At 39.7% G+C, this 27,047-nt stretch overlaps 2 protein-coding genes across 2 annotated transcripts; one reads left to right on the forward strand and one right to left on the reverse strand.

Moving 5' to 3' along the window:
• Window positions 1–1,069: 1,069 nt before the first annotated feature.
• LOC144245706 (serine protease 58-like) lies at window positions 1,070–16,873 on the reverse strand. The gene is made up of 5 exons (XM_077781042.1): window positions 16,411–16,873; window positions 4,802–4,940; window positions 2,659–2,906; window positions 1,702–1,838; window positions 1,070–1,317 (listed from the first exon to the last, which is right to left on the reverse strand). The coding sequence occupies exons 1-5, from the start codon at window positions 16,445–16,447 to the stop codon at window positions 1,168–1,170; spliced, it is 711 nt and encodes a 236-aa protein (XP_077637168.1). The 5' UTR covers window positions 16,448–16,873; the 3' UTR covers window positions 1,070–1,167.
• Window positions 16,874–19,230: 2,357 nt separating this feature from the next.
• On the forward strand, window positions 19,231–24,812 carry PRSS37 (serine protease 37). The gene is made up of 6 exons (XM_077781043.1): window positions 19,231–19,292; window positions 19,632–19,746; window positions 21,670–21,811; window positions 23,030–23,283; window positions 23,860–23,996; window positions 24,572–24,812. The coding sequence occupies exons 2-6, from the start codon at window positions 19,713–19,715 to the stop codon at window positions 24,710–24,712; spliced, it is 708 nt and encodes a 235-aa protein (XP_077637169.1). The 5' UTR covers window positions 19,231–19,292; window positions 19,632–19,712; the 3' UTR covers window positions 24,713–24,812.
• The last annotated feature ends 2,235 nt before the right edge of the window (window positions 24,813–27,047 follow it).

Consider the following 27,047-nt stretch of genomic DNA (forward strand, 5'->3'; position numbering starts at 1 on the left):
AACTTAAAATAGTCTTGGGAACCAATCATAAACAGGATTGGAGTGTAGGTGAAATTGACAGGATAATTAGAAAAGTATTTGCGCACTCCCAAAATAAGTTGTGTGACAGACAGCCCAGTCTCAGTTAGATAAACAAATGATGATGAGATGTTGATTAGATAGGTAGGTAGGTAGGTAGGTAGGTAGGTAGGTAGATAGATTAGATAGATAGATAGATAGATAGATAGATAGATAGATAGATAGATAGATAGATAGATAGACAGACAGACAGACAGACAGCTGGAGAGGGAGACTTACCTTTTCCTTTTCAAATGGAGGAGTGAGATGAGAAGGAGAGAAGGAAGTTCATACAAGGAAAACTCAAGTCCAGAAGATATAAAGAAGTAAAAATGCCCAATAATGGAAGAATTTATGACCTAATCAATAAGGAAAGGCTTATAATTAAAACACCTGATTCAGCCTAGAACCAAAGCAGTAGAATGGAGAGAGCGAGACCTCTAGGTATGAGGCCAGAAAAAACAAAAGACAGGAATCATAGTAGGTTGTTAGGAAGGTCATCTCAGTAAAAAGTTCAGTTGCAACTAGTTCAATTGGCTGGTGACAATACACAGCCTGGCATGTGATAACGACAGAAAGGACTGTTAGCCACCCGGAGTAGTAGGAATTAAGTAGGCAAAAGAGTGAAACAGGTGGAAACTGTCAAAATTACTAACTGCTGCCAATCCCTATACTATTCCTCTGCATACAAAGTGTTTCCCACATTATGTCTGATCCCCATAAGAGTCTTTTAAAGGAAAATGTTTTGGTTTTCTGAATCTTTGGGAAAGTAAGTGATTTAATCAACTGGATGGCAATTTGAATTTTAGGAAATCCCAGTATTTTAAAGCATGGGGCAAAACAAAAATGCATTTCACATTTCAGAAACAAATTTCTCAAATATTCAATATTTTATATGAAAATGGATAGGCTTTAGTTTAAAATCAATTTCATCTATCATTAACTAATGAAAAAAGAGACTAGAGTCATGCCAACACCCAGGGATCATCAACGATCTCTTTTAAAACACCAGTGAAGCCTGGGTCCTAGGAAAGCCTGGGACTGTGGTATACAATGTGGTTGCCGTGGATCAGCTGGGAGGTAAGGGTATCAATGGAGCTCTACTTCAGCTTATTTTGTAGAAACAATGTTCTTGATCCATGGCACGTAGCTGTGTAGGTCAGTGAAGACAACAATGTATCCTGTTAGAACACATCCGGTTTCCCAAGACAAAATTCCCTGTAATTCACCACCACATATGGCTGGTGCAGCTGTGACCACCTGCCAGATAGAGTAGAGGAATCAGAACTTCCTTCCCCCCTGAGAGTTCCTCAATACCTGAACAGAAATGAAAGCCATGATATTTGCCATGCAAAGGGGTCCAGGATATAAGAATCTAGTTTGAAAGCTTGTTTCCAATGCACTAACTACCCTTACACCTCCCACTCATCCCTAGACAGACATTTCAAAGAACTATCTGGGAGACAGCTTTCCACTCCCCTAAAATCTACTTCTCTCATCCCTATCACAGGGTGGAGAAGAGTCATCATTCTTTAGCCTCTTATTCTCCGAGCTCCTAGCCTGACTGAGAAATCCAGACAGACACTCAATGAAGGAGGAGAGACATAGACAGAACTTATGCACGATTGAGGTAAGAAGACTTACCTGGCAGTGATCCTGACTTCCCAGCGTGGGTCCCATACAGAACATGTCTTCGAGGAGTTTTTCGCCCAGTATTCCTTTGCAGTTTACATTAAAGTTCAACTGAGCCGTGACACTTTGCAGCTTACTATGTGAATTTCCTAAGCACAAGAAATAAAGGAGACTTTCATTCCTGTTCGCCTTTTCATAAGGCATCCTTCTCCCAGCTCCTTCAGGCCTTCTTCTCAGTAAGAATGGACTCGGAAGAAGTAGTGATGGAATGCACCATGGATCAAACACCTCCTCCTGCTCTGTTTATCATCTCTGACAGATGATTAGCACCAAGGGGTGGTGGGTGGTAAGAAACTCCACACATCAAACAAGATCTGAATCCAAGCTCTGTCATCACCAAGTTCATGATCTTGGATAATTAATTTCGCAGAGTCTTAGTTTACTCTTTTATAATGTATCAATCCCAAGGAAACTTATCTACATGATATGTGATGGTGACTGTATAATACGTATAGGATGTTTAGCGCCTGGTAGATAATCAGCGATCAGCAAATAGTAGTCATTATCATTGTAATTGATAACAGTATCACTCCTGTTAGGTAAGGGGAAAACAGGATTTTTACCAATTTGCAAATTAAGATTCAAAGAAGTTAAAGAATTTGTTCATAAACCTACAATGAATGGTAGAACCAATACTCAAACATAGATCCCTGAGTTCCAGCCCCTGCAGGGTGTGCCAATGTGATACACACATGTAACATCTTGACGTAGGACTTGATTCTCATAGCCCTAAAGATCATCTCTTCTACTCTAGAAAACCAATGCTGCTTGTTCCATTTCTAGATTTCCACCTGTGCTTAGAAATCTGGCACTAGGCTTCTAAGCTCCAATTCCATCCCCTAATTCCTCAGAGATCTTGAAGATGTGAATATATCCAAGAACTATCTCTTCTTTTTGATAGTCACTCACCAATAAAGTCTTTAGTCTGTAACCAAGTGTGGATCAAGCAATCTTTAACTACATTCTTGAGAGTGGGCAACTGAAAAATATTGGTGGAGAAGAACGTGAAAGGTACAGACAACTTTATCAGCATGAGGTCATTTTTAGGAGAGGTGGCAGTGAAGTTTGGGTGAATAATGATCTTCTCATAAGGTAAAATCTCTCCATGAAAGTCTCGAAGATTTGCGGAACTATCATGGAAGATGACCCAAAGATCTCTGGAAAATAAAAAAGATAAAAAAGATTGGCACTCACAGTCACAAGGCTAATCACCCCCCCACACACACACACACACAATTTCCTTCTGTAGTAACCCATCTAATCTTTTCCTCTCATATTTGTCCATTTGATCTTTTACATGCAGCTGCCGCATGTGGTCATGAAGGCTGTGCACTATACAAGCCAGTGGGTTGCCATTCACATAGACTATAGTGGGGATGGTGCCTCAAGAGTTAAGCAGTGCAGTGGCTTGGTCTCTACTCTTAGCATAATTCTCGAGAGAAGCTCCCATTCAAGACCTAGAAACAGCAGATAGAAGCATGCAGATGGATAGTCAAGGCTTTTATGAAAGTAGTAGGCTCTGTTAGGGAGGCTCCTTTGTGAGTTGGAGGGAACAGGAAATGTGAAATTGTACAGAGGAAATGAGTAACAGCTTTGAGAGTTTAAATATTTTAAAGCTATGGAGGGTCACCTGAATATACTGTGCTTTACTCCTGTCTATCAAAACTGCTGGATTAACAGGGTTTTCTGGTGGATCTTTGGAAAAACAGTAGTCAAAGATCCTGGTGTTCCACTGAGATCCAGTTAAGATCCATTCACTAACATGGCTCAAAACCCTAAATTCAGAACAGGGCACTCCCGTGAGGCCCCTGAATCAGCCACTCAGGGATTTCTCTAGGCCACAACAGTGAGATAGGTACCACTCTGGTACTGAGCATCAATTTGTTGTTGTTGCTGAGCTCCCAAATGCTAAGTTTATATTGCCTCCTAACAACAGTACCATTTGTGTCTCAGTCTCTTTGTCACCTTCTGGAGAGTTATCAGATAAAGTCTAAAGAGACAGAACAGGAAGAGGCCTGGTAAGTTCATCCTTTAGCCAATCCCAAGGACTGACAGGTTTAAAAGATCTCATCAGAGCAGCATCCTTTAGACAAATTTTGCTTTGGCTCGCTTTTACAAGACATTATACATTATAAGGCCTTTCCTTGCTTTTGTTGGGTTCCTGATAACTACAATGCTTGGTTTCATCTGCTTAGAGTGAAGGATTCTGCTGGGTGCTCAGATGGGGATGACTGGTCTGTGGCCAATGTGTCTTTACTGACTGTTGCAGTTCTCATTGGATCATCTTAGTCTATGTGGCTCTCTGTACCAAACACATGCTCCCTTTGTGTTTAAATTCATATGATATCTCTTCAATTGGCATAATTACCCAAGGACAATAAGAAATTACAGTGACCCCTCGGAGGAAGTTTTGACAAGAGCAAGGTTGTTCATTTGACTGATACATTAAAACAAAAAGGAAAGAAGCCTTCATGACAAGATTCTTTCTCTCCTGTCTTTCTAAATGAGAGATCACTTAATGACCCGTATCTCTCCACTTCCATACCTTGGGAATTAATGAGTACTGGTGTTTTAAGTATACAACTTGATGGAGGCACCTGGGTGGTTCAGTTAAGTGTCCAATTCTTGGTTTTTGTTTAGATCATGATCTCATGGTTTGTGGGTTCAAGCCCCACATCAGGCTCTGTGCTGAAAGTATGGAGCCTGCTTGGGATTCTGTCTCTCACTCTCTGCCCCCTCCCCTGCTCACTCTTTCTCTCTCTCTCTCAAAAATAAATAAATACATAATTTTTTTAAAAAAAGAATGATTTGCAAGGTGATTTTTACCTATATGTAAGGTATCATATTACACCATATTACTTACCACTTTGGGACATGTCAAACATAAGAATGTGGAACATTCCTTAGTCAAGTGTTATCTGAGTAGCTGAACTCCCTTTTACCATGATAGCACTAGAATTTTTTGACCACAAATTTTTTAGAATTCCCACAAGAAGTGCTGAGTCCCAACCTTGGAGCCTTGGAACAGAGTGGCTGGGTCCCCATCACTTACGGTAAGAAGCAGTGCGCTGCCGTCAACACCCACTGGGGAGCAATCAGAGTTCCCACACAAGACTGATAACTTGAATTCAGGTAGAATAAGTAGAGATGATTCAACTCTTCCATCTCTTCACTAACAAATGAAACACCACCTGGAACACAAAGAGAAGAGAATCAAGGGATATAAACTGACTGACTAAAGAGAACTCAGGGTGCTTATAGAGATTTCAGGATGCCAGTATCAGTTAATATAAATACTTACCACTTATTAATTACTTAGCCCCTACTCTAGGGTACTAGATAACCATACTGTACAAACACTATACTAAACACTTGATGTACTTTTTTTTTATTTTTCACAGGAAAAAAACTATAGGGTGTATAGATTTTATATTATCTTATGGATTAAGAATTTATTGAAAAGAGTATCTTTTCCACATTAAATATTCTAGTCTTCTTTGTCATAGATTAACTGACCATATAATCATGGGTTTATTTCCAGCTCTCTATTCTGTTCCAGTGATCTGTTTTGTGCCAGCACCATACTGCTTTACTATACAGCTTTGTAGTCTGACTTGAAACCTGGAATTGTGAGGCCTCCAGCTTTGTTTTTCTTCCTCAAGATAGATGATATAGCGGAATATTAGGCAGGCATAAAAAAGGATGTGATAGTGCCATTTGCAATGATATGGATAGACCTGGAGGGTATTATGCTAAGTGAAGTAAGTCAGACTGAGAAAGACAAATACCACATGATTTCTCTCATATGTGAAATCTAAAAAAAATCTGATGAATAAACAAACAATAAAGAAAAATACGCCTATACAAACAGAGAACAAACTGATGGTTACTAGTGGGCAGGGAGATGAGGGAATGGAAAAAAATGGGTGCAAGCTTCCAGTTATAGAATGAATAAGTCATGGGAATACAGTCCACGATATTTTAAAAGCTAGTATGGTGACAGATGGTAGCTACAATTATGGTGGGCATAGTGCAATGTATAAACTTGTAGAATCACTGAATCACTATGTTGTATACCTGATACTAATGTAATATTGTGTGTCAACTATATTTTTTTTAATTTTAATAATTTAACATTAGCACACTTGAGGTCATACGACTAGTGAATAATGGTTGGTTCAAGAATTCAGAGTTCAGTCCATCTGATTGCAAATCTCACTTATGCATCTGTCTTCTACAGTACCTCCCTGCCTCTCTTCACCCTATTTATTGCTTCCAGGGTAACTTAGCTCATTCTAAACTTCCAAAGGCTTAAGGATTCTTGGCTGTACCCATAGTCAAGCAATGCAGACTTTCCTACAGCTCCCTGACTTTTCCTACTAGTCAACTACAGGGATAATCTGAGACCAGTCACATTACTCCTGCAGGAAAAAAAAAATAATTAATTAAAATTAAAACTTTAATTCTGGCATAAGAATATAGGGAGAGATACGTGTACAAATACTTAAGTGTAGTACACTACTTATCCTCTGGAAACAGATGCCTCAATTCAAATTCTGGCTGTATTCTTACTAGTAGTAAGAACTTGAACAAATCATGTAGATCTCTACGTTAATTTCCTTACATGTGCACTGAGATCATAACAACTTCTTTCCTAGGGTTTCTGTGAGAAATATATGTGATAATATATGTAAATTGTTTGGAAAAATGTTTCATGTACAATGTGTGTTAGTAAATGTTATTTCTTACTAATTCAGCTTCGAGTATATTTTTATATTGATGAAGTGCAAAACAATGTTTAAAAAGAGACAAAGCCCTTTCATGATCCCCAAATGACTAAACATCAGATATTAACTGATATCTCTTTTCTCTGCGTTATTGCTATTTTTTTTATCAGTGACAGCTCTATTTTAATCCTCCACTTTCCTTAAAAAAAACTTTTGAGAAACCCAATTCTGAGCTCATCCCATTTCTCTAAGTCCATCTTCAAAATTATCCAGCACAAACTCAAACCCCATAAGATGCCCCTCCCATCTGGAGCACTTCTGAGGTTCTCTGGAGTATGTTCTTCCCACTGTATAAAGAAAAAAAACCATCACTATTTTCATTATTGCTATGTTCTTGGTGGCATTTGGTTGATGGATTAAACAAAGCAGATCAAATCCTGCTCTCAAGTTTAGGAATGGCAGGAAAATAGAAAACTATTTTTTAAGTTTTTATTTTAATTCTAGTTAGTTAATATACAGTGCTGTATTAGTTCTGAGTATACAATACAGTAATTTAACACTTCCATATTACACCCAGTGCTCATCACAAGTGCACTCCTTAATACCCAACATCTATCTATTTCATACACATCTCCACCTCTCTTCTGGTAACCATCAGTTTGTTCTCTGTAGTTAAGAGTCTGTTTTGTAGTTTGTCTCTCTTTCTTTTTCCCTTTTGCTTGTTTGCTTTGTTTTTTAACTTCCATATATGAATGAAATCATATGGTATTTGTCTTTTTCTGACTTATTTTGTTTGGCATAATACTCTCTAGCTCTATCAATGTCATTGCATATGGCAAGATATCATTCATTTTTATGGCTGAGTAATATTCCATTGTGAATCTATATCACGTCTTCTTTATCCATTTATCAGTTGATGGATCCTTGGATTCCTTCCATAGTTTGGCTACTGTAGATAATGCTGCTATCAACATTGGGGTGCATGTATCTCTTTCAATTAGTATATTTGCTAGATCACAGGGTTTTTAACTTTGTGGGGAGCCTCCATACTGCTTTCCACAGTGACTGCACCAGTTTGCATTCCCACCAACAGTATATAAGAGGGTTTCTTTTTTTTTCCATATCCTCACCCAACACTTGTTTCTTACGTTTTTTATTTTAGTCATTATGACATGTGTGAGGTGATATTTCATTGTGGTTTTGATTTGCATTTCTCTGATGAGTGATGTTGAGGATCTCTTCATGTATCTTTTGGCCATCTGTATGTCGTCTTGGGACAAATGTCTATTCATGTCTTCTGCCCATTTTTTAATTGGATTATTCATTTGGGGAGTACTGAGTTTTATAAGTTCTTTATATATTTTGGATACTAATGCTTTATCAGGTATGTCATTTACAAATACCTTTTCCCATTAATTAGAATGCCTTTTAGTTTTGTTGACTATTTCCTTCACTGTGCAGATGCTTTTTATTTTATGAAGTTCCTATAGTTTATTTTTGCTTTTGTTTCCCTTGCCTCAGGAGACATATCTAGAAAGAAGTTGCTATGGCCAATGTCAGAGACCATTTTTATGGTTTCAGGTCTCACATTTAGGTCTTTAATCCATTTTGAACATTTTCTTCTTTCAAGATTGCCTTGGCTATTCGGGTCTTTTGTGGAATTTTAGGATTCTTTGTTCTAGTTCTGTGAGAAATGCTGTTGGTATTTTGATAGGGATTGCAATAAATACGTAGATTGCTTTGGGCAGTATAGACATTTTAATAATATATTTCTTCCAAACCATGAACATGGAATGTCTTTCCATTTCTTTGTGTCATCTTCAATTTCTTTCATCAGTGTTTTAGTTTTCAGAGTACAGGTCCTTCACCTCTTTGACTAGGTTTATCCTAGGTATCTTATAGGTTTTGGTGCAGTTGTAAATGGGATTGATTCCTGAATTTCTCTCTCCTGCTTCATTATTGGTATATAGAAATGCAACAGATTTCTGAATGTTGATTTTTTATCTAGAGATTTTACTGAATTCATGTATCAGTTCTAGCAATTTTTTGGTGGAGTCTTTCAGGTTTTCTATATAGAGTATCATGTCATCTGCAAATAGTGAAAATTTGACTTTTTCGCTGATTTGGATGCCTTTTATCTCTTTTTGTTATCTGATTGCTGAAGCTAAGGACTTCTAGTACTATGTTGAATAAAAGTGATTACTGTGAACAACCCTCTAATTCCTGACCATAGAGAAAATGGTGTCAGTTTTTCCCCTATTTAGGATGATATTACCTGTGGGGTTTTCATATATAACCTTTATTATGTTGAGGTATGTTCCCTCTAACCCTGCTTTGTTGAGTGCTTTTAACATGCACAGATGTTCTTTGTCAAATGCTTTTTCTGCATCTATTAAAAGATCATATGACCCTTATTATTCAATTAATGTGGTATATCACATTGGCTGATTTGCAAATATTGAACCACCTTTATGGCCCAGGAATAAATTCCACTTGATTGTGATGAATGATTCTTTTAACAGATTCAGTTTGCTAGTATTTTATTGAGAATTTTTGTATCCATGTTTATCAGAGATGTTAGCCTACAGTTCTCTTTTTTAGTGATGTCATTATCGGTTTTGGTATCAGGGTAATGCTGGCCTCATAGAATGAATTTGGAAGTTTTCCTTCTTTCTATTTTTTGGGAATAGTTTGAGAAAAATAGGTATTAACTGTTTTTTAAATGTTTTGGCCTGTGAAGCCATCTGTCCCTGGACTTTTGTTTCTTTGGAGGTTTTTTTTTACTGCTGATTCAATTTTTTTGCTGGTTACTTATTTGTTCAAGTTTCCTATTTTTCTTGTTTCAGTTTTGGTACTTTATATGTTTCTAGAAATTTATCCATTTCTTCCAGGTTGTCCAATTTGTTTGCATAATTTTTTATAATATTTTCTTATAATTATTTCTATTTCTGTGGTGCTGGTTGTTATTTCTCCTCTCTCATTTGTGATTTTATGAATTGCCAATTTTATTAATATTTTCAGAGAACCAGCTCCTGGCTTCATTGATCTGTTCTATTGTTTTTTTGTTCGTTTCTTTCTACATTCTTTATTTCTGCTCTAATCTATATTATTTCCTTCCTTTTGCTGGCTTTAGGCTTCATTTGTAGTTCTTCTTCTAGTTCCTTTAGGTGTAAGGTTAGGTTGTTTATTTGAGATTTTTCTTGCTTCTTGATGTAGGCCTGTATTGCTATATACTTCCCTCTTAGGACTACTTTTGCTGTATCCCAAGGTTTTGGACTGTTGTGTTTTCATATTTACGTGTTTCCATATATTTTTAAATTTTCTTCTTTGATTTCCTGGTTAATTTTTAGTCACATGTAGTTTAACTTCCATGCATTTGTAGTCTTTACAAAATTTTTCTTGTGGTTGAATTCTAGGTTCATGATATTGTGGTCAAAAAAAGGTGTACAGTATGATTTCAATCTTTTTTGTATTTGTAGAGGCCTGTTTTATGACCTAACGTGACCTATTCAGGAGAATTTTCCATGAGCACTTGAAAAGAATGTGTATTCTCTGCTGTTTTAGGATGGAATGTTCTGAATATATGTTATGTCCATCTGGTCCAGTGTGTCATTCAAAGCACTGTTTTCTTGCCTATTTTCTGTTTAGATGATCTATCCCTTGATGTGAGTGGGATGTTAAAGTCCCCTACTATTACTGTATTATTATCAATCCGTTCCTTTATGCTTATTATTAATTGTTTTATATATTCGGGTGTTTCATGTTGGGGGCATAAATATTTACAATCATTACATCTTGTTGGATTGTCCCCTTTACTATTATATAGTGCCCTTCTTTTATCTTATAACAGTCTTTGTTTTAAAGTTTAGTTTGTCTGATATAATTATTTCTACTCCAGCTTCCTTTTGACATCCATTTATATGATAAATGTTTCTCCACTCCCTCACTTTCAATCTCTAGGTGTTTTCATGTATCAAATGAGTTTCTGGTAGGCAGCATATAGATGGGGGTTTTTTAAATTTTTTACTGTTTATTTATTTTTGAGAGAGAGAGTGACAGAGTGCAAGTTGGGGAGGGGCAGGGAGAGAGGGAGACATAGAATCCGAAGCAGGCTCTAGGCTTTGAGCTATCAGCACACAGTCCGACTTGGGGCTTAAACTCATGAACCATGAGATCATGACCTGAGTCCAAGTCAGATGCTTAGCTGACTGAGCCACTTAGGCACCCCTGGTTGGGCCTTTTTAAAAATCCATTCTTATACTTCTTTTGATTGGAGCATTTAGTCCATTTACATTCAAAGTAATTATTGATAGATACGTATTTACTGCCATTTTATTACTTGTTTTGTTATTGTTTCTGGAGATTTTCTCTGATCCTTTCTTGTCTTTGTCATTTTGTTCCAATTTGGGTTTCTCTTGCTTTGTCAATTTATGTTTTTGGGTCCTAGGGTTTTCACCTGTAGACAATAAGTAGTGAAGGAGCAATAACGTGTACACTATACCCCACTATCTAGAACAGTGTCTGGTGCATGGTAGGAACTCAATATGCATGTATTGTACAAATTAATTAGTGAGCAACTGGAGTAAAATTCATCTTGTATGCAGGGATCCACTGGGAGGCTCTGAAATTAATGAAATAGTTCTCTGAATCCATAAGTGAAGTAAGCATCATCAGAAGAGTAAGAGCTAGGGGCGCCTGGGTGGCTTAGTCGGTTAAGCGTCCGACTTTCGCTTAGGTCGTGATCTCGCGGTTCGTGGGTTCGAGCCCTGCATCGGGCTCTGTGCTGACTGCCAGCTCAGAGCCTAGAGCCTATTTCAGAGTCTGTGTCTCCCTCTCTCTCTGGCCCTCCCCTGCTCATGCTGTCTCTCTCTCTCTCCTAGAAATAAATTTTAAAAAAATATTTAAAAAAAAAAAGAGTAAGAGCTAATGTCTTGTATATGTGTGTGTACTGTTTTCCTATTCATATATGCATGCATTTATTTAAAAAAATATTTCCTGAAGATCTATTATGTGCTAGGCAACATATTCGATGTTAATATAAAAGGATATTCAACATAGAAGGTAGACTTTGCCCTCATGAAATGAGGGAGATAGGCAATAAGCAAATAAACACATCAATAGATAGTTATAAGTTATGAAGAGATAGAATTTTCCATGAGAAAGAATAATAAGAGAGGGTAAATGAAGGATCTAATTTAGTTTCGTTGGCCAGAGAAGTACTTGCTGGGTAAGTGACAGTTAATCTGAGACATCAAAAATGAGAGAAACCAGCCATGGGAAGAACAGAAGAAAGAGCTTTTCAGGAAAGGAACTGCATTTGGAAAGGCTCACAGATGGGAAATAACTGAGAATGCTCAGGGGTCTGAAGAGAGCCAAGGAAATTGAATCCTAGTGGGAGAGGAAAAGATGGGCCTAAGATGAGCCTTGAGAGGAGGCAGGGACCTTGTCAAGCAGGGCTTGAAAGCCATAGTCAGGAATTTGGATTTTATTCTAAGTGTACTAAAAATCTATTAAAGAATTTGAATGTACAGAAGTTATGTGATCCAATTATTTTTTAAAACATCACTGGATTTTGATTAGAAATGGATTGTAGAAACAGTTGGGCTTACTGAATAGACCTGGCAAATAGTGATGTGCCTTGCACTAATGTGGGAGTGGTGGAATTGGCGATGAGCACCTCAGTGGATGCATGGACATAAGATCTATTTCAAAAGTGAAATTGGCAGGAAATCCAGTTAAACAGTATTTTAATAATAAGATACACATTGCTTTAACAAAGATAGATAATTTACCTTGTCATTACATAAATCAATAAAAAATTATCATTAAAAGATTCAAAATAGGGGCATCTGGGTGGCTCAATCAGTTGAGCATCTGACTCTTGATTTTGGCTCAGGTCATGATCCCAGGGTTGTGGGATCAAGCCCTGTGTCAGGCTACATGCTAAGAGTGGAGCCTACTTGCTTACTTGTAATTCATTCCCTCTCTCTCTCCTCTCTCTCTCTCTTTCCTGCCCCTCTCCCCCACTTGCACTATGAATGAATGAATGAATAAAGAAAAAAATATTTTAAGACTAAAAGGAGTTCTCATGCTCAAAAAAGTTGGGAACCATTGACACAGTCTTCACATTCCTTCTTACTCTAAGATATTCTAGTGCGTAAATCTAAGTCTTATTTAATTCCCACAATCTATCCCTGTCTCCAGACTTTCTCTGGTTAGCCTTTAGGGAGTATGCACTACACTAGCTCCTTCTTACCTGTAGCTACAAGACAGAGCTCCTTCGAGCCACAGGGACTTCCAAGGAAAGCTGAGGAACAGGTTTTCTCCTAATAACCCCAACTAAATATGGATTATTTATTCTAAAACTTCTCAGACTTCCTTCCAACAAACACCTAGTGTCCTAACTCACTCTTGACTGAGCTTTACAAAGTCACTGATTCTAAGAATGTGTTAGAAACTTACACATTGCCTCCTTTCCTTCCATTCCAATCTGTTCTTGCCTGTTTTACCTTTCCTCTCTGAGTTAGATTCCTTTATTCATCATTTTAATGATGTTTTTACTCTTCAGAACTCCCTTGTCCTAATGTCCTTGAATCATACTTCAACTGGACAAATCTTAACTCTATATAATGCAACATCTGCCTCCAGTTTGTCTGCAGCTTAAGTTTCTTAACTTGTCACAGACACAGAACACATTAACTACCTCCTCCTCCTAGAAACAGCCTCCTCTGACTGGTGTAAATTACATTTTTATTTTCTCCTGCCTCATAAGGTACTTTACCCACCTCTCATCTTCTAGCAGCCCCTAAAGCATTAGAGCTCACCTTTCCATTTGATCCAAGAAGGAGTAGCCCCATTTCCCCCAGCTCTTCACTTTCTCAACTAAAAACCACTGCACAAAAAAACACAACAAACAAAGATAGAAAGACTCTGAATAAATGCAAAGAAGTAAGTAGACTGCCTAAGGAACCTGGGGACTTAAGGAACAACTTAACGCTAACTTCCCTGGTCATACTCATCAATATTAAAAACAATTGCTTTATAAAAGACCCTCCGAAGACAGTTTAAAGACAAGTTATAGACTGGGAAATGTATGTGCAAACCTCCTAGCTGAGAAAAGACTTGCATCTGATCCATATACGTACTCTCAGACTCAACAGTCTGATTATAAAAGAGGCAAAAAACAAAACACAAAAAAGAAAACACTTCCCTAAAGAAAATATCCATAAAGTAAACAGGCATATGAAAAGATATTCAACATCCTCAGTGAATGGGGAAATAAACATTAAAATTTCAATGAGGTATTACTATGTATCTAACAGAACAGCTAGTATGGAAATAGTGAAATTTGATGACAACACCAAATGCTGGCATGGAAGTAGAGCAAATCACTCACTTATACGCTGTTGGTGAGAATCTAAAATGGTGCAGCCAACCTGAAAAACAATATGCTACAAAATTAAACACACAATTACCATATGTCAGAAATTGCAACTTGGACTTACGACCCAGACAAACAAAAACTTACTATGACACAAATTCAGCAGCTTTATTTGTAAAAGTCAAAACCTGAACACAACCTAGATGTCCTTCAATGGATGCATGATTAAGCAAACCAGAGTACCACCATTCCACAGAATAATAGTAATAAAAAAAACATAAAGGACAAATCTCTAGGGAATTATGATAAGTGGAAAGAGCCAATCCTAAAATACAACATACTGTATGATTCCATTTATATAATATTCTTGAAACAACAAAATTATAGAAATGGAGAACTAGTAGTTGCCCTGGGTTTGCGGAGGGGGTGCGCGGGCAGTGTGGAGGAGGGAGAATGAAATGGTGTGTTGCTGGACGGGCAAAAGGAAGGAGGCTCTGGTGATGGACCATTCTGTGTCTTGAAAATGGTGGTGGAGGCATAGACCCACACATGTGAAATTGCACAGATTTAAACACACACACACACACACACACACACACACACACAGGTAAAACTGGGGAAAGGTGAATAAACTCTGTGGATCATACCAATGTCAATCCCATGGTTTCTTATTGGGCCACAGTTATAAAAAATGTTACCATGGTGGAAACTACAGGAAGGGTACTCCTCTGTACATTTCTTGAAACTTCCTATAAGTGCATAATTGTTTCAAACTAAAAACTTTAAACCAAGAAAGGCGGTTGGAATTCTTCATAGTTCTATCTTTTACACATTTCTTTTCTGTAAATTATTGTCAAGCAATCTTTTCCCCGCTTTCCTATGAATTCAAATCCTTTCAAAATTCCCAAATCCCCAAATCTGTATCCCAGCTCAGACTCCTGTCATGAGTTCCTGACCCTCGTATTCAGGTAGACATCTCCATTTGATATTTCAAAAGCACTTCGAACCCAGTAAGTCAAAAATGTAACTTGTCTCCTTCCTCAAATACCTCCTTCTTTTCCAGTGTTTCTTATTTTGGTAAATTGTACCACCAGTCACCCAATCAGAAGTCTGGATGACACTCTTTACTTTTTCCTACCTTCATTCCTCTCATTCAACTGATCACAACTTCTATGTCCTTGTTACCTCTGGAACCCTTTTACTTTATTTCATCCTCACTGCCACCACTCTAGTCCACTCTGTTGCCCTGAGAGTTGCAACAGTCTCTTAAATTTCCCCCCAGATCTTTCCCACCACAACCCATATCTCAGTCTCCATACTGAAGTCACATGAATATTTTAAAATCATAAATGTGGTAATATATTTAAAGCTCTTTAAAGGATTCCTATTATATTCCAGATCATTTCTAAAATTAAGACTAGAAGACCTTCTACTATATGATTCTTAATCTACTTCCTTCCTCTGCAGTCCAACCACACAGATGGTCTTTTAGTTAACCATGTCACACCTCATGACCTTCACACTTACTGGCTCCTCTGTCTAAAACGGCCTTCCCAGCCCCTGCCCCACTTAACTTGGTTAACTCCACTTAGTCTAATATAGGTATAGAAATCATTGCATGTCCTTAAAAGATAGATATTTTTCTCATGTTGTACATACAGAAACTGAGGTTCAGAGAGGTTAGGGTATCTGTCTCTAACTAGGTAAGAGAGCATAAATCCCTAATTACAGAGGCATACCAACTTCATTATGGGCACATTATAATTACTCTGTGCCTTGGTTTCCTCATCAAAAAAAAAAAAACAATAATAATACTTATTGCATAAAGTTGTTTAAAGAATTAAAATGAGTTAGGGGCACCTGGGTGGTTCACTTGGCTCAGCAACTAACTCTTGGTTTTGGCTCAGGTTGTGATATCAGGGGTTTCTGGGTTTGAGCCCCCTGTTGGGCTCCTGGGATTCTCTCTCTCCCTTTCTCTCTGCCTCTCCCCGTTTCCCACACACAAGCGTGTGCACTCGCACTCTCACTCACTCTCTCTCTCTCTCTCAAAAATAAATTAATTTTAAAAAATTTAATGAGTTACTATGTAAAGAGCAGTGTCCATTATATAAGTACCACGTAGGTATATGCTTTTATGGTGGCGGTGGTGATGGTGATTATTATTATTATAGCACATTACGTATTGCACATTACATACAAAGGGCAAAATTGACCTCTTCCTTTTGAGTCTTAAAGCAGAATATCTGCTCCTCTGTTTCCTACATCTTTTATAAGTTCCTAAACACCCGTCCAGGGACCTATCTCCATTCCTTCCCAGCTTGCCTCCATGTTTTAGCCCAAGAACTTTATCATGCATTGGCAGGAGGTTTGAAGCCCAAAATAAAATGTTTTACTTAGGTCCTACAAATGACTGCGCCTGTAGAGAAAAGGAGTAATGTATCACCCACTTCCCAAACTTGCATGCCCTTCACCCTCCAGCTCTCCTTCCCCAACACAGCTCCACAGCTGTGGACAGACTCCTTAACTGTGATAGAGATCCCCTCAGTCACTCACCAGTCACCATCAGTAAGGTTAACAGGATACAATTCATGTTGATGCCTGAATCCTATGCTGAGGACATGGATGTAGTGGAAACTAACTTACGCCCTGCGCGGGGATTCTGGACAGCAGGAGAAGGTGCAGGCAAGAGATCTGAGGATACGGATTCTACAGAAGTCTATCATCTAGGGGGGTCTCCTCCCACTCTGGACCCTCAGTGTGAACGCGGTTTCATCAATCACAGCCACTGAACTCTGTCAGTAGGCATGAAAATCTCAGTCTGACTGAGGCCGGCCCTATTGGAAGATGAGCAGGGATCTGAGCTTCATCCACCTCATTGAGGGAAAAGAATTCCAAAGTAGGTGTCAAGCAGACCTTCCGTGGAGTTCAAATTCATCCCAAGTCTCTCCCCCAGCCTCTCAGTTCTTTTCACCGGTTCCTTCCCCCACAATGTGTGACTAGCACCCTTCCTTCTACATGTCCCATTGACCCCTGTCCTTTCTGGGCCACTCTGACGAAGCAGAGCTGAGTCCTACCCTTCTGTGTGACATCGGACCCCTCCCCTCTATGCAGGTGATGCCCAGCCTGCCCCTCCTGAGAACTGCTTCACTTGCACAGGTCTTGTCTCACAGCCACAGATACCATTTGAATAAAAGTTCCCAACCAATACCAACACAAGTAGTTCCTGTCACATCTCTAAATCTGTTCTTATTACACTGCCCTCCTGGATGCAGTGCACACTCACTCTCTCTCCTTCTCTCATTCTCTCCTTTCTCTGTAGCTGCCTTTTTCAAATTGACTTTTGGTGGCAGAACATAACAAGAATATTACCAAATAGAAAGTCAGTCAGATGACAGAATGAAACAACAATAGGATTAGCGTCTCTATAAACCTGGTGGTTTGTGGAATGAGGCTACAGACAGAGATGTCTCCATGTGTACACAGAATCTGTAATAATACCAATAAAGAACTTAATAGCAAAAAATAACAAACATACGAGGAAATGTTGAATATCACACACACACACACACCCATCCATCCCTCCATAGAATTCTAAAATTATTTTTCCAAAGAGAAGCTTGAGGAACACTGTCCATATTAGGTATCAGTATCCTAAAACATAAAAGGAAAAAGTAAGTGGGATTAGGAAACCGCAGGAAGCAGTCAAAGGCTAAAGTTAAAAAGGTATTAGTATTCTTTGATGGAGGAACAAGGCGGAGAAGAAGGGCGGAAATGGTGGGGGAAAGGGAGAGAGGCANCAGGCCTGGAGGAAAATGTGTGGGGCCGTGGGTGGCAGAGAGAAGCTGAGGAGAGAGTGCTAAAGAGGACAGAATGGGATGCGGATAAAGAGGCCCCTAGAGAGTGCTAGGCAAGAGTTTTTAAAAGGAGACTGGCATGATCTCATCCGCATTTCAGGAGGAAAGAAACAATTCTGAGTACAAAAGAGAACACCAGGCTGAGCAACACTAGATGGGCATATACAGTAGTTCAAGTGCAATGAGATTACGGCCTGGATTAGGATGACAGCAGTGAGGATGGAAAGACAAGGATGGATTTAAGAGACGTCTGGAAGTAGGATGGTTTGAGGTTGAGTGGTGAGAAGGAGAGAGGAATCAAATCAGTGGAAGGCAGAGTTATCTCCTAAAATAAGAAAAACAGGCAAAGAATGCATTTGAAAGCCCGGAGGAATGAAGGGTTAAATTTTGACATGCTAAATCTCAAGAACTCAGAGAGCTAAAACAGATGTGCAAAAAAAATTTTTTTTAAGTTTCCCAGGAGACAGTTGTATCTGTGGGACAGGTGGTCTGGGCTGGAGATACTAATCTGAGACTCATGGACAGGTAGTTGTCCCCAGTACCAGCCTCCTCCAGAAAATCTGTTCTCTTTGGAAAGGCCTCAAACTCCCTTCCTGGTCCATAAACGTTGCAAAAAAAACTCTGGAACAAACAACTTCACCGTAAAGAATATCTCTTTCTCAACTTGTCACCTGTGTTAACCACTCCTACTCTCACCAACAGAAAAACCTTCCATAGCTCCATCCTGTCTTTGAACTTCAAGCATATTTCATAAAGAAGCCCTATTCCCCAGGGAACTTGTGGGAGAGAATGGACTTTTCCAAGGTCCAGGAAGGCTAGCTGATTAGCTGAAGCCTGGAGGACACGGTTGAAAAGCTGTGTGTACCCAATAAGGAGACTGGGATTCTACTTCTAGTCTTTCTAATCATGTGCAATTTTGAGAAAATTACTTAAGTTCTATTTCGGTTCTGCTACCTCCAGATCAAGAATAAAGCCCTGTCTCCTCTTTGCACAGTTCTTGTGCCACTGGAGTAAGATTATGGGCTTAAGAAACTCTGAAGGATTAGAGTGGTACAAAGTATAATAATTTTAGGAATCTCTGACTGACCTGATACAAAATCCCAGGGACAATATCCAAAAAGAAGTAAAGAACCTAGCTCAGTGCCTCAGATTCAGTAAGTGTTCAATAAGTGTTGCTATTCGTGAAACTGTTCTTGTTAGAGTGTCTCCGAATTAGCTGAGGATGACCCTAGCCATTTATTATTGCCTGAGAAATATTTTCATTGGGTAAAAAGCACCAACAGGTCCTGCCTTGTGAACTGTCACCAATACACAGCAAATCCTAAATTTAATATAATCCAGAGTGTAAACCATTCTCCAACTGTCAAAAAAAAACTGTTTTATGAGTGCTTTTCATTTCCACATTTCCTCAGCTCAAAGCTGGTGATCAGGACCACCAGACCTAGTGGTGATGATGACTGAGTGATGAAATAGTGGTCAGGGAAAGGTGAAGCCAGTGTAATAAAGATGGGAGGGGCTAAGAGAAAGTATTTGTTTAGGGGGTTCAGAGCAAACCTGGGGACACTGTCTACCTGAGCTAAGGTGAAGCATCTTGTCCCTCACAGCCCTGGCCTCAGAAACTCCATGAGGAAGATAAGTCCCAAGCCAGAGCCCCCTTTCCCATAGACAGCTGACTTGGGCAGATGGACTTTCAGGGATAGCAGGGAGAGGGAATATGGATCTGGAAGTCTAAGGAAGAGGCTTCTTTTTCCTTCCTTGAAAGACCCAAGAGAGGCACAGTCTTCTATCCCTCATCCTCCCTGGAGCAGAAGGAACTTCATCTACCTGGAGCCTTCTCCCCCTCCCCCTGTTTATGCCCAGAGATGCTTTCCAATCCCATTTTGTGTCCTCACGCCTAACCCTATCCATTGATTCTACCAGGTGTTCCTGAGGCGAACACTGTCCTGAGAGTTCTATACTCTGCTGATCTTCTGTATCTCACGGGGAAAGATCTGGACTGCTATGCAATTTATCTTCTATATGGGTGTCCTTGCTGGTATGTATCCACGACCTTCTACTCTGTCCTATAAGGCACAGGTTAATGTAGGCTGGAGGAAGGCAGGCTGGAGACTGTAGAGGGTACAAAAGAAGGGTCTAAGAAAAACGGTCAAGGACAGAAGTAGGTATCTTCCCTCCCAGACCACACCCAAAGGCTCTCAGGAAGCTGAGCTCTAAGCTATGGAATGGGTGATGGTGCTCACTTGCCTTGGAGAATGCTCAACAGTGAGCATTCCCTCCTGGTGATTCCAAAATGTGGACCTCATCACCCACTAGGCAAGTCCCAGTGTGGTCACAGGGATAAAAAACACATTTTGAAGCCTGATAGCCCCCCATTCCAAAAACTTCTAGACTCAGTAATAAGGTAGAAACAAAATATCAAATGCAAGGGCCCTACCTCCTGCACTCCCTGATTTCCATGAGTCCTTCTGATGGCAGAATGTGCTGGTGAAGCATCTCCCACTACCTCCTGACTGCCTATGTTGCATCACTATTAGCCATGTGAGTATGGACTATCCATGCTTCAGTTTCTTACATCAAAATGGGAATATTACTACCTACAGTATAGAGATGTTTTGAAAGTGTTGAATAAATCCATGTAAAGCACTTAGGACAAGAGCTCAATGCCTCAGTGCCTTCTGTCCTTTTTCCCTTNCTTGGGATTTCTAACTGTGTGATCATAAAAAGGTGTAGGGAGGTAGAGGCCAAGGCTTGGGAAGGATAAATGGATCAACCAAGACAAGAAAAGTACTTTATTTCTGATAGCAGCCTTCCTCCCTTCCTTAGGTGTTTTTCTTTAATTATTCATTTTAAAAATATTATATGTTAATATTAAAAACTTAGAAATATTAAAAAGTAGGAAAAAATAAACATTGTTCATACTCTCACCTCACAGTCAATACATGCTAACACTTCAGTTTATTCTCAGGCTTTATTTATTTACTTTTCATTCAAACAGTTTATCTTTTGGTTTCTTTGCTTGTTTTTAGACAACTGGATTGCTAGATTATATAAATTTCATTGTTGTTTTTAACTTAAAGAAAAGTTATCAATATTTCCTTTGCTGTTTCATATTCTTTTTAAATATAATTTTAATATTTCCTTATGTTGATGTACTTTTTTATTTCAATGCCCTACATTACTCTATTGGACACTTATATTCCCATTGCTTAGCTGTCATAAATAGTGGTGAAATGAGCACACATTCATAATATTTGTCTATATCTGATTATTTTAGAATGGTTTCTTAGGGTTGGAATTATTAAGTCACAGGCGATGAACTACTTACACTTTTGATGCCTATTTCTAAATTGCTTTTCAAAAAGACAGAATCAATTCACATTGCTACATGTAGTGAAAGAGTCTCTTTTCATTGTACTTTCTTAGATTCAATATTATCAACATTAAACCAAAAATTATTATTATAAGTATCAGATAAAATGGTATATCATTTTAATTTACATTTTATTAGAAAAAGAGGGTCAAACATTTTTACATTTCCTGGCCAATTATTTCTTTAAAATTATCCATATTATGGGGTGCCGGGATGGCTCAGTCAGTTAAGTGTCTGACTTTGGCTCAGGTCACGATCTCACAGCTCATGAGTTCAAGCCCCATGGTGGGCTCTGGGTTAACAGCTCAAAGCCTGGAGCCTGCTTCAGATTCTGTATCTCCCTCTCTCTCCCTCCCTGCTCGTACTCTGGTTCTTTCTGTCTCTCAAAAATAAATAAACATTAAAATAATGATAAATAGATAGACAGATAAATAAATAAATAAATAAATAAATAAATAAATAAATAAATAAATAAAACTATCCATATTCCTTTTCAAGTAGGAAAATTTTAACTGTCTTCTTTGTCCTAAGACATGTCTTCTATATTAAGAATATTTTATATATTAAGAATACTGATTATTTTCTCAGGGACAGTTTTCTCTGCTCACTCATCTGTGCAGACAGAAGACCATGCTCCGTATCTGGTATACCTCAAGTCTCACTTCAACCCCTGTGTGGGTGTCCTCATCAAAAACAACTGGGTGCTGGCCCCAGCTCACTGCTACTTACCGTGAGTGTTGGGAACCCTCACTCCCACCCCCTGTAAAAGGCTGACTCATTCTACATGAGTGGTTCTCAAAGGGAGAACACTTTTGGCAAAGTCGGAAGATATTTTCAGTTGTCACAGCGGACTGAGGGGGTGCTGTGCTACCGGCATCTATCTAGGGAATAGGACTCACGGCAAGGATGCTACTAAACATCCTACAATGTGCACCCCCACAACAATTACCCAGCCCTGCTGGGGAGGAAACCTGTTCCATACACTGTGCCTCCTCAGTCTCCCCAGTTTTTTTCAAGTTTTTTACTGACAAGATAAAATGGGTTTTATCAATTAAGGGACTGGCAAGTAACTGAGGGTACACGCAAACTAGACAAATTGAGGAGAATCTTAAAAACGAGTAACGACAAAGGTATGAACAAGTTATAGGGAAAGAACAAAGAATAGTTCAGTGCCCCCAGGATTAGTATTAGAAGGATACAGTTACTACCCCTAGACCTAGAGGGGCAAGAGGAGAGAATGGTTAGAAGGAGGGGAGCGGGGAGGATAGGGGGGAGAGAGAGAGGAAGAGAGGAAGCGCTGTGTGCAGGGATTGCCTGGTTGAAGCTGGAGCAGCCCTCCAGGAAGGGAGCTGGGAGGGTACATACTCCAACCGCACTCTCCTCTACCTACTTCCTAGTGCTTGCTCTCAACCTAAGCCCAACCAGAGAGCAGAGGACAGGAGAACTCACTGGCTTAATCCATATATATCACCTTCCAAAGGTAGAGAGCAGGATGAAATAGGGTTGCAAATGGGTCTAATGAAATAAATGGATCTCCACCACTCAGGTCATCCCATTCTCTTACCTTGAACAGAATGGAAATTCCCAGTTTGAGAGGCCGGGGCTGGAGTGGAGGGAAAATATTATTTCTATGCCATGCATGATTTTTCCTCTCTACTACATTAAGGGTGCTACATGAAAACACAGCGGTTAAGTCTCCACCACCTACTATGTGACTGGGGGACTACTGCTATGTGGCTCCATTACTTCATCTGTAAAATGGATTAAAGACAGAATACACTTCATAGTTTTATTGTGAGTAGTAAGTGAGGTAATCCAGAATCCAGATAGAGCAATTGGCATAGTACCTGACACATTATAGCATTTAATATCTTTGATGATGATGACGATGATGATGATGATGATGGTGATGGTGACAATGATTACCTCCAACCTCTTCTCCCTCCAGAAACCTGAAAGTGATGCTGGGAAATTTCAGGGTCCGAGTGAGAGATGGCACAGAGCAGACAATTAACCCCATTCAGATTATCCGCTACTGGAACTACAGCCATAGTGCCCCCCAGGATGACCTCATGCTCATTAAGCTGGCTAAGCCGGCCAACCTCAACAACAAAGTCCAGCCACTCCCCCTAGCCACCAGCAACGTCCGGCCAGGCACTGTCTGTCTGCTCTCAGGTTTGGACTGGAGCCAAGACAACAATGGTGAGTGTACCTTCCAGAGTAAATCAGGGCCATCAGTTACCCATGTCCACATAGCCAAGAAGAGAGAAGAGGAGAATGGACAGAGACTGTGAGGGATCCATCCCAAAGAGAGAGACCCATCCTGAAGTCCAAAGCTCCTCCCTTCCCAGGGATGACACAGCACTACCTCTTCCAGGTTCCAGCAGCCGGAAGCACCAGGCCATCTGACTGCACACAGGCCACATCATTCCTCACTGCCAGGGGCATGATTCACACTGGAGAGGCTGTGCTCCCCGCTGTGTACAGGCTCATTTTGCACACAGGGGATACCTCTGAGGACTTGAGTCAGGTCACCCCCATATTTCTCCAAGACCAGACACAATGAAGAGAAAACCGCTTCTTAAAGGGACATGCAGGCTATTTTTCAATCCTCTGGATTAACTCTCATAACCATGCACAGGTCCTTCCCTTTTCTCAGCCCTTTTTCTTCAGACATACACACAAAACACCAGTTGAAACAGAGGGCGGTAAGGGGCGGGGGGGCAACTAAATAACAATTGTGAGCAGTAAGCCTTCTTTTATCCTGTCTTCCCTCAGGAAGACACCCTGATTTAAGGCAGAACCTGGAGGCCCCTGTGATGTCTGATAAGGAGTGCCAGAAAACAGAGCAAGGGAAGAGCCACAGGAACTCCTTATGCGTGAAATTTGTAAAAGTGTTCAGCCGAATTTTTGGGGTAATCTTTTCTCTCTCTTCAGCTTTCATTTGTTTGCATGTGTCCACTTAACTAAGCATGACATTGATTAGAAAATTAGAAAGCCTCATCCTCACAATTCTTTGAGAATTTGATAAGGCTGCAGCAAAGCCCACATTGTTTCTTCAGTAAAGGCCCTCCTTAAAGATGTCTTTATCGATTAAAAGGTGTCAGGCAGTACCTGTAGCTAATAACAAACACTTTGTTAGATTTACTCTTCTCATAGCTGCAAGTAAAAACAGGCATTGCTTTAAAAAAAATTCAAACTTTTCACAAGGGAAACTGGCTTCACCAGTCCAAATAAATGGGGTTTGACTCATTTTACATGTGAGTTCTAGAGACGTTTTTCTCGGACTTTCTCAAGATGAAAAAAAGCTAGTTACAGTGAAGCTAGATAAATGACTCCAGCTTCCTGTCTTCCAATTTGGTGCTGTTTTCATGACCTATCATGCTATCTCTGGGCAGGGCTCATCCAAGTTGGGGGCTAGAGGGCTCCCGTGAGAAGACCTGATCATTTCTCTCTCTCTGTCTCCCTCTCTCTGCATGCTCTCTGGTAGGAGGTGGCCGTTGCTACTGTCATCTGCAAAAACAAGCTCCAGGGGATCGAGGTCGGACACTTCATGGGAGGGGATGTCGGAATCTACACCAATGTTCACAAATATACCTCCTGGATTGAGCGCGTCACTAAAGATAAATGACACCCTACTACTCTCGCTGCATCCCACTGGCTCTAGTCATTGACTATATAAGCTACTACTTTCTCCAAACTCAAAATAAAAATCTCCAAACAGAAATGAATTACACAAGTAGCCTATGTTTTCTTGGTTGTGTCTCTGCCCATATCCCATAATGAAGTGAAGAACCAAGGACAAAACATGACATAAACGCTCATCACACAGTACTAGGATTACGCTCATTATCTCATTTAATGGTTGCACTAAATCTCTGAGGTTATCTTTCATCTTCATTGACCTATAGTATTGTACCATGTGAGACTAAAAGAGAGTACTTAACATTATTGAAAGCTGGCAGACATCAGAGCCTGGAATGGAACCTCCAAATGTCATATCCTCAATCCAATGCTCTCAGCCTCAAAATTATAGAGGAGTCTGTGGCATCACAACAGATTTTGGCTTCTATTTTCCTGCTACTTCTCTTATCATTCAAAGAGCTTGAAGCTTTCACTTGTGGCTAAGACCCTGGGTACTGGAATAATCTCCCCTAAGAGTGGCCATGCTCCCTCTCTCTGCTGCACTGACTGCAGCACGCCACAGGGAGAGAGTTAGTAGATACGTAAGAAGTAACAAAGAGAATGTCAGGACAGGATCAACACCATAAATCAAGTCCAACAGGAAGCCTGGCAGCTCCAGAACAAGGTGAAGAAGTCATCTAGATCCAAGAAGAGTATAATCTCAGGGCAGTGGAAGATTCCAGAGGCAGATATGGCTGAGAGGAGGTGAAGGAGGGGCAGAAATTGGGCTTAGTCACAGACCATGAGATTAACAAGGTCAAGAAAGCAGATACCAGTCCTCTGGTTGAGGACTTGGTAAAGTGACAACTGAGCACTCCAGGGGAACTGGAAAAGGTTGAGGAATTCTGTATATCCAAGAGATTGGGGAATACAGAACAAGGATGGGTAAAGTAATCATTCAGCAGATGTAGACTGAGGAAACAACCACACACTATCCTTGGATAGTATTTCCTATTCCGTACGTTTAAAATACAATCTATACATTAAAGACTTTTGTGTTAGGCAGAACAATGGCTCCCCCAAAACACCCACACCCTAATCCCCAGAACCCATAAATATGTTTATTATATGAAAAAGTCAGTTTTGTAGCTGTGATTATGTTTATGGACCTGAGGATGGGGAGATTATCCTGGATTATGTGGGTGGGGCCAATGCAGTTACAAGGGTTATTAAAAATAGAAGACAAAGACAATATTTGGGCAGAGAGATGTGACAACAGAAAAGGTAGCAGAGATTCAAAGCATGAGAAGAACCTGACCTGCCGTTGCAGGTTTTGAAAATGGAAGAAGGATGTTGCCAGGCAAGAAATGGAAACAGCCTCTAGAAACTGAGAGTGAACTTCTGCTTCCAGGTAGCAAAGAAATGGTAACTTCAGTGCTACAATTGCAAGGAACTGAATTCTAACAACCAAAATGGGCAAGGAAATGGATTCTCCCCAACAAGAAACATGACCTTGACAACACTTTGATTTTAGCCTATTAACACTGGTCCAACTTCTGACCTATAGCACTGTAACATAAGAAATTTGTGTTGATTTCAGGTGTTCATGATAATTTATTATAGGAGCCATAGAAAACTAATACCACTTTCAAAACATAGTCCCTGAAAGAACTGCTTTCTGGGGTGCCTGCATGGCTCAGCTGATTAAGCGTCCAACTCTTGATTTCAGGTCAGGTCATGATCTCCTCATTCATGAGATTAAGCCCCACATTGGGCTCTGTGGTGACAGTATGGAACCTGCTTAGGATTCTCTCTCTCCCTCTCTCTCTGTCCTTCCTTGGGTGTGCTTTCTCTCTTTCTCTCTCTCTCAAATAAATAAATAAACATTTAAAAAAGAAAATAAAAACTGCTTTCTATATTGGGATGTAAAAACCTTCAATGGTTCCCAATTGCCCTGAAAATAAACTCTAAAGCCATCAGAATGGCACCCAAAGCTCCCTGAGATCTCCCACCCATCCTACCTGACTCCCAAAATATCTCTAAATACATCTGACACTTGACTCTGTGAAACGCAAATATGAGTAAAAGAAATATCAGAAGAAAATGTAAAAAACAAAACAAAACAAAAAGCCCAATGCTCTCTGCCTTTTAAATTGGCAACCTGGTCAAGACCCAGACTTAACAAAGTTAGATCCATTTAAAAAAATTTCCTCCAGCTGAAGTCAAGTCTTCAAGTGTTGAGAAGGCAAGGCAACAATATCCCAGTCAAAATATTTGCTCTTCACCCACTGCCTATGACTTACACAAAAACAAATCATATTGATCAGTATTCAATTAACCCC

The sequence above is a fragment of the Crocuta crocuta genome, unplaced genomic scaffold, assembly GCF_008692635.1.
Source record: "Crocuta crocuta isolate KB4526 unplaced genomic scaffold, BGI_CrCroc_1.0 scaffold228, whole genome shotgun sequence".
NCBI classification, from domain to species: Eukaryota; Metazoa; Chordata; class Mammalia; order Carnivora; family Hyaenidae; genus Crocuta; species Crocuta crocuta.

Coding starts and splice junctions, on each gene's coding strand:
- PRSS37 (XM_077781043.1), top strand. CDS start 19,713: ATGCAATTTATCTTCTATATGGGTGTCCTTGCTG. Junction 19,747..21,669: donor CTATATGGGTGTCCTTGCTG/GTATGTATCCAC, acceptor TTATTTTCTCAG/GGACAGTTTTCTCTGCTCAC. Junction 23,284..23,859: donor CTGGAGCCAAGACAACAATG/GTGAGTGTACCT, acceptor GTCTTCCCTCAG/GAAGACACCCTGATTTAAGG.
- LOC144245706 (XM_077781042.1), bottom strand. CDS start 16,447: ATGAATTGTATCCTGTTAACCTTACTGATGGTGACTG. Junction 4,941..16,410: donor AACCTTACTGATGGTGACTG/GTGAGTGACTGA, acceptor TTTGTGTTCCAG/GTGGTGTTTCATTTGTTAGT. Junction 2,907..4,801: donor GCAGCGCACTGCTTCTTACC/GTAAGTGATGGG, acceptor TTTATTTTCCAG/AGATCTTTGGGTCATCTTCC.